The 7217-nt window shown below is 57.8% G+C and overlaps 1 protein-coding gene across 1 annotated transcript; it reads right to left on the bottom strand.

Annotated features, from left to right (window-relative positions):
* Nucleotides 1–4778: 4778 nt before the first annotated feature.
* Nucleotides 4779–6163, bottom strand: TOR4A (torsin family 4 member A; the record flags this gene model as incomplete). The annotated part of the gene is made up of 1 exon (XM_082403504.1): nt 4779–6163. The coding sequence occupies one exon, from the start codon at nt 6161–6163 to the stop codon at nt 4913–4915; it is 1251 nt and encodes a 416-aa protein (XP_082259630.1). The 3' UTR covers nt 4779–4912.
* Between the last annotated feature and the right edge of the window lie 1054 nt (nt 6164–7217).

Genomic DNA, 7217 nt, shown 5'->3' with positions numbered 1-7217 from the left:
AAAGTAATCTGCTTAGAAAGCAAAGATTTGTGTTTTAACAAAATTATTTCCTGTGCTTACGTTGTCTTATTCAGGCCTTTCATTACTAAAGAAAACTGAGTCTTCTCAATATTTTTTTTAAATTTATTTATTTATTTATTTTTGGCTGGGTTGGGTCTTCATTGCTGTGCGCGGGCTTTCTCTAGTTGCCTTGAGCGGGGACTACTCTTCTTTGTGGTGCGCAGGCTTCTCATTGCAGTGGCTTCTCTCGTTGCAGAGCACGGGCTCTAGGCTCGCGGGCTTCAGTAGTTGTGGCTCACGGGCTTAGTTGCTCCACGGCATGTGGGATCTTCCCAGACCAGGGCTCGAACCCGTGTCCCCTGCATTGGCAGACGGATTCTTAACCACTGCGCCACCAGGGAAGTCCTCCTCTCAATATTAAAAGATCTAAGTTTTGCTTACGACTATGTAACCTCTTGTATTTGCCTTTGAAATCTTTTATTGTTACTTTGGTCAGACCGATAATTAAGTATCATTTCATAATGATCTGTGGTCCTATTTGGTCAAATGTCCAAAACCTTTTGTTACTTTTGACAAACTTCCCCCAAATCAAGTTCTAAATGAAGTCTTGCTGACCTTGCACTAACTGGGCTCTTCCAGAGGGCCCCTGGAGAATCTCAAAGGATTTGTCCCTCACCTGGTAAAATGCTTAATTAATCAGGCTTATTTGATGAGCTAGATTACATGGGAAGCTTGTAATAGGCTTCTAAATAAGAAGGAATACAGAATCTTTTAACCTTATAGTTGTATAAGTACATATTAGCATGTGCTCAAAAATCATATGAAATTGCTAAATTCTGAGATGTCCTGATATAATGTTATTGGTCATGATTTTTGGTTTGTTTTTGTTTTTTGGTTTTTTTGGTCGTGCTGCATGGCTTGCAGGATCTTAGTTACCCGGGCCCCAGCAGTGAAAGTGCCAAGCCCTAACCACTGCACCACCAGGGAATTTCCAACCGCTCACCACTTTAAACATATGTCATAGAGATAAGCTGATCCCCTTGCCACTCCCATTATAACGAATTCTCATCAGATTTTTAATAATGGGCATTTTCAAGTCTTTCTGTCATTATAGTTACTGCTTTACTCTGATGCTTCTGCAAATGTTCCTCTTTAAAGAGATTCATGGAAAGGACTCTGACGGGTACTCTGAAACACAGTTTTCTTTCTTATAACTCTAAGATCATACAACTGAACTGTGTAAGAATTTCTAAAACTCTAATGGAAAACCAATTGCTTTAATGTTTTGTTTTCCTTTTCTCCTCTCCTTTAAGCTGTCTATAACTTAAAACAATTTGGTAAAGTGTATCTTGGCATCAAAGGTTGAAGCACTTACATTTTCTCCCTACCTGGTCCCTCAAGAGTTCTGAAACTCTTATTAAATATTTTTGTTTTTCATGACAGTGGACGTATGTGCACACGTTCAATGGAGTCTGTTGTCCCTGAACAGGACACGCAAAGCACGTGGCTCCTGCTTCTTTGATCCGAGCTGAGAAAGGGAGAAATACTTCTGCATTGTAAAGGCCTCATTGCTTCTACTGAAAATAACCAGTTGGGCAATTCCCTGGCGGTCCAGTGGTTAGGACTCCGTGCTCTCACTGCCAAGCGCCCAGGTTCGATCCCTGGTGGGGGAGCTAAGATCGTGCAAGCCACATGGTGTGGCCAAAAAAAAAAAAAGTTTAAGAAACTAACTAGTTAGGATTAACGTATACACACTACTATACATAAAATAGATAACCAACTCAATATTTTATAATAACCTATAAGGGAAAAGAATCTGGAAAAGAACGTGTGTGTGTGTGTGTAACGAATCACTTTGCTGTCCACCTGAAACTAACACAACATTGTAAATCAAGTATACTTCAATTAAATTAAAAAACAAAACTAAAAAAGAAAGAAAGAAAATCACCAGGCTCTGGCAGAGCACTCCTTTTGCAGCGCACTCCCGGAAGACCAAGACCCCGAACACCACAGCCCACAGCCCGGAGATTCTGGGTACTGGAAAAGGCACCTCCAAAAGGACTCTCTCCAGCCTCGCCGGAAGGGCCCCATCAAGTCCTGTTGACTAACCCTTGTGCCACCAAACTCCAGAGAGGGGACTCCTGGGTTCAGTGTCACATCTAAAGGAGGCACCAAATCCCAACTGGACCTACACACTCTCTGGCGACCTGAAGATAACGCCCATTAGGACCTGAAGCAGAGGACATCTGAGGCCAACAGCTTTCCCAAAACGTCTGGACCAGGCCTGTATACCTTTATTTCAATACAGTCCCTCACCTTGTTCCTCCCTCCCTTCCATGGAAGGACAACACCCTCATTCGTATTTCCCAGTCCCTGAAGAAAGGGGGAAACCTCTCTGATGGCTCGATTTGCCACTGGAATCCTCAGCTGGCCCAGCATAGCAATGGCCCTTTGGGTCAGCCTGTAAGTAATTTCACTGGGGTTCCAGACGCTGCTGTCTGTCCAAATTGTTCTGCAGGCCCATTTTATAGAGTTAGGGAGCTAAGCTCACCTAAATTTATTCCTTGCTTCAATTTGACCCAACCCTGGGATAGGAAAACACGATCTTTTGAATATCTGCATGAAAAGTTCAACGGAGCTGGCAATGCAAGTTGAGTCATCTGTAAACTTGCTGACTTATCTGTACATCTAGGTAACTTCCTGTTGGGTAACAACAAAATTTCCGAGCCTTGGCTAAGTAATGCCAGTGCCTCTGCACCAATGAAGGAACCCATAGATTCCATCACTCATGTGGAGGCTTTATGTGCGCCCCCTGGTTTCACCTTCATATGTGGAAGTTTGGGGGATGGCCTTTATGCTTGGGCAGCCCATTGTCTTGATGGCTGGAGAACACAGGACGGCGTGCTCTGCTGTATTCACTGTCCTGTTCTCCTGACATAACTGAACAGAAGCCTCACGTTGCTCCGTCCCATTAAACCTCTGTAACTGCCTTAAGCAAGAACTTCCAGCAGGCCTAAGAGATTCTGCCTTTGCCTCTGTAGGGAGAGCTTTCCTCCCACGGAGGGGAGTGAGCACCAATGAACGTATGATGAGGAATCTCTCCCTGACACTAGGCGAGTGAGCCAACTCTGGAGCCAAAGCAGTTTCAGCTCAGTGACGGTCACTTAACTCATCGGCCAAGGTGGTTTCGGGTAACCACGAGCCTGCGATTACCTACTTGCTGAGCAAGGAAGTGTCTGCAGTAGCAAACCCCTCTTGCTGCAAGTGGTTAAATGCCTCTGGGGAAGTAGAGACCCAATGACATAAAACTAAAGAGCGAGCGCATTGGTTAGAGCAATATCACCGGACAACCTGCTGTCTTTTCGGTGTATTCAGCTGGATACCTGCAGGTCTGGCTCCTGGTTTAGAACCATCGTGCAAACTGGCCATCCCTCGCAGCCCCCAGGGAGCCCTGGAGCTGGGAGGAAGCCAGCCTTTCCGGGCAGGACGTGCCCCCTCCCCACCCTTCCCGTCGGGGCCCAGGGTCCGCGTGCCGGCTCGGCAGGTCAGCCGCTTCCCTGTGCCGGGATAGGCTCCTCTCCCTGACAGACCTCAGCCCATCCAGGTCTGCAGCCGACCACCATGACCACCACGAAGAGAATGGATGGCGGCGAGGCGGCTCTGATCGTGCGGGACCCTCAGGGATGGGGGGGGGGGGTCTGCCAGGGTCTCTAGAGACACCAGCCCCCGTGGTCCTTGAGGTTCTGGGAGGACAGGGGTTGGGCTGAGCTCGGCGGTGGGGGCCTGGAGTTCCCGGCACAGTCCACGCTGGCGGTGCCTCCACCCTGACCCGCCCTCCCCTCGGCCCCTCTTCTCGGGACATGTTGTTGCCCCCCAGTTGTGCTCCTGTCCCCCCACCTCCCAGGCTGCGCCCTCCTCCCGGGTGGGTGGGGCCATGCTGACCCGCGTGCCCACCAAGCGACAGCACTGAACCCACCTCGCCCCCCTTGGGAGCCCAGCCCAGGAGGTGCCCCAAGGCTTGGCGCTCACCCGCCCCAGGCAGCCAGCACGGCTCCTGCAGTCCTGCTCGGGGAGACATGAGCCTGCAGAGCCAGGGTTGGGGAGAAGCCAGGATGGCAAGCATGAGGCCCCACCCCAGGCCTGGGAAGCAGTGGACCTCTGCGGTCTGCGGCATCCCGACTCACAGGCCTCCCCCGAGTTCAGCACCCTGGAGCAGGTTGGTGGGCAGCGCAGGGGGATCCAGGAGGTCAGGGACCCCGACTTGGACCCACCTCCTACTGCTGTCACCCTGAGAGTCCCCCTTCCGGAGCATTTAGGGGATTCCACTGGACCAGCTCATTGGGGGGAGCCCCCCACCCATCCCTTTGCCTCCCGGGGAGCTCCTGGGCCCAAGATGCCATGAGAAATCCATGCAGACCCCCGGGATTCTTGCAGTGGAGAAGCATCCGGGACTTTAGGCCCCCGGGGTGAGCAAGTTTGTGTTCGGCTGCTGCAGGCACCCGAACGAGTCGTGGTCATATCCGACTCTGCAGGGGACCAGCTACGTGTCCCTGGGGTCTGCTCACCCGCTCTGCCGTCATCTATCCTCTGTCCCACGGGGACAGACCTACCCACTCCTGAGGAGCCAGCCCTGTGGGACATACTGGCGCTGAAGAATGCAGGCTGAATTAAGGACCCGCAGGTGGCAGATTGGGGCTCTGAGGGGGATTGGAATTGGCAGAGGAGCTCAGAGCTGACCCAGCCCCAACGGTCCCCCCAGGTCCCAGTGTGAACCGGCGGAGGGCCATGGACAGATTTATTCGGGGCTTAGAGGCCTGGGGCAAATCCACAGGGTCCCCTCCCTCCAACTGCCACTATCAAACCAACGTCCCGTCGTGCCCGTGGGCGTCCACTGCGTCCGGCGGCGCCTGCGCTACAAGAGGTTCACCGTGGCCACCACTTGCTTGCAGCCAGTGACGGCGAACTCGCGGCCAGCCACGCGGTAGTAGCTGAGCTGCGCGGCCAGGAGCTCGGCGCGGGCCTGCTCCGGGAAGAAGCCCTCCCCGGCCATCTCGTCCCGGAAGCAGTTGACCACATCCCCCTTGTCCAGCAGCAGAAAGGGCACGATGGCCGCGGCCTGCCACAGCGGGTGGTCGCGCACCAGGAGCGCCCTCAGGCTGGCGCGCAGCTCCTCCTCGGCCTGTGCCGCCACCGCCGCGGCCCCGGCCCCGTGGGCGCCGTCTGGGCACAGGGCCAGCGTGCGGGACGCGTTCTGCAGCACGAAGCGCGTGACCTCCGCGCCGCCGTTGCCGCTGAGAAGCACGTAAATGGCGTTGTGGAAGTGGTGCGAGCGCTGCGGCTGCAGGAAGCCGTGCAGCTCGTCCAGCAGCATCGGCGGCAGGAGCTCCACGTCGTCCAGCACCAGGAGCGGGGTCTTCTCCTCCGCCTCGGCCCGCGCCACCACGTCGGCCACACGCCGCGCCAGCTCCTGGCGGCAGTCCTCCGCGGCGCGCGGCTCGGGGCAGTGGTGCCGCGCGTGGTACTGCAGCACGAGCGCGCCGTCCTCGAGCACCGCGCGGAAGTGGCGCGCCAGCAGGCGGCCCACATGGCTCTTGCCCACGCCGCTGGGCCCATGCAGCGCCAGGAGCAGCGGGCGGCTGTGCACGTGCGTGGCCAGGTAGTCCCGCAGCAGCGCCACGACGCGCCGCACGGCCGCCGGCTGGCCGAACACGGCCCGCTGCAGCGCCTTCTCCAGCCCGTCAAGGTCATAGCGCTGCGCGTTGTCGTCCAGGTTCTCGATGGCGTTGAGCACCTGGAAGCCCACGATGGCCACAAGCAGCAACAGGCAACGCTGCGCGCGGCTCCGGCGCTCCGCGCGCGGCCGGTACTTGCGCGACGTCTCGGGGTAGAGCACCATGCGGCTGCGCCGGCGCTTCTTTCGCGGCGGCCTCGAGGGCAGCTCCGCCGGGCCGTCGAAGGTGAAAAACTGCGGCTGGTCTGGGTCCGCTCGCGGCGCCTGGGGCTCGGAGTCCACCCTCACGGCCGGAGGCGGGAGGCACCGCTTGCGCAGGAGGCGCACGCGGCGGCGCAGGCAGACCACGGCGCGCACGGGCGCGATCACGCTCGGGCGGGGGGCGACGGGGTCCGCTGCCGCGGGCTCCGGGCTGGGCTGGCCGCGGTCCATGGCGCAGGGGCGGCGCTTGGCATGCAGGTCACCCTCCCTGCAACAGGAAGACGGGGAGGGTCTCCAGACTTCCGCCCGGCCTACGGGGACCCTCCCCCGAGATCTCAGCCCACCCCCACCCCGCGAGGCCCCCCGGAGTGCGGCCCGCTGCCCCGAGGCCAGGGTCTGGTACCGGCCTCGCCCCTCTGACCAGGAAGCGGCTCCCCTCGGGGCCCCAATGCAAATCTCTCGGATCCTCGCATAAACAGCCTCGGGCCTTGAGGAAGTGGCTGCGGGGGGGTGGGGGGGGCGGGGGCGCATTTTATCGGGCAGCCGCCGCCCGGGCTTCCTGGAGGAGGAGTCGGAGTCGGTGCCGACCTGGCGCCAATTAGGGGTGGAGCAGGGTCAAGGCCGGACCCCGCCCCTGACGCAGCTCGACTGCCGGGCGCCGGGGGCCCCCCGGTCCCTAGAGGGGGGCGTGGGAAGCAGAGGCCCCAGCATCCCCAGAGTTCAGAGATGCCCCTTTCCCACGAACACTTGGTGGGGGTGGGGGGGCGGTCTGGCCGGAACTTCTGCTTTCCAGAATGGGCCCCTGTCCCCAAGCTGAGCCCAGGCCTCCCAGCATCGCTCTAGTGGGCACACTAATGGAGTTGGGGAAAGGGAGCCCCCTAGAGGCGGGTGGGGGTGGGGTGAAAAGAGGGACAGAAAGGCGAGACCCGGAGGAGAGATGAAGCCACTGAGGGGACAGCTGGAGAAAGTTGGGGTAGATGCCCCCGGCCCTCCCCAGTACCTGCACCTGCGTCAGCTCAGGCTCTCGCTGGCCCGCCCCCAGCCCCCCAGGGCGGCCCCCCGCCCACGCCACAGGCTGGGGTCTGCGACGCAGGAAGCAGAATGTGCTGGCTTCCTGGCGGGGGTCGGAGTGGGGTCCGGGGCCTCACTGGGTCAGCTCAGGCTCAGAGGGGCTGCGACACCTCCCCCGGAGCGGAGGAAGCTCTGGGGAGGTTTCCGCTTCTTTGCAAAGGAAGTGAGTCAGGGGTGTGGCGCGGGCGGGACTCAGGCTGGACGGAGGCACCAG

This window comes from Balaenoptera borealis, assembly GCF_965194805.1.
Source record: "Balaenoptera borealis genome assembly, chromosome: 8".
NCBI classification, from domain to species: Eukaryota; Metazoa; Chordata; class Mammalia; order Artiodactyla; family Balaenopteridae; genus Balaenoptera; species Balaenoptera borealis.
Note: the sequence above shows the minus strand (reverse complement) of the source record. Positions and strands in the feature narration are given on the sequence as shown.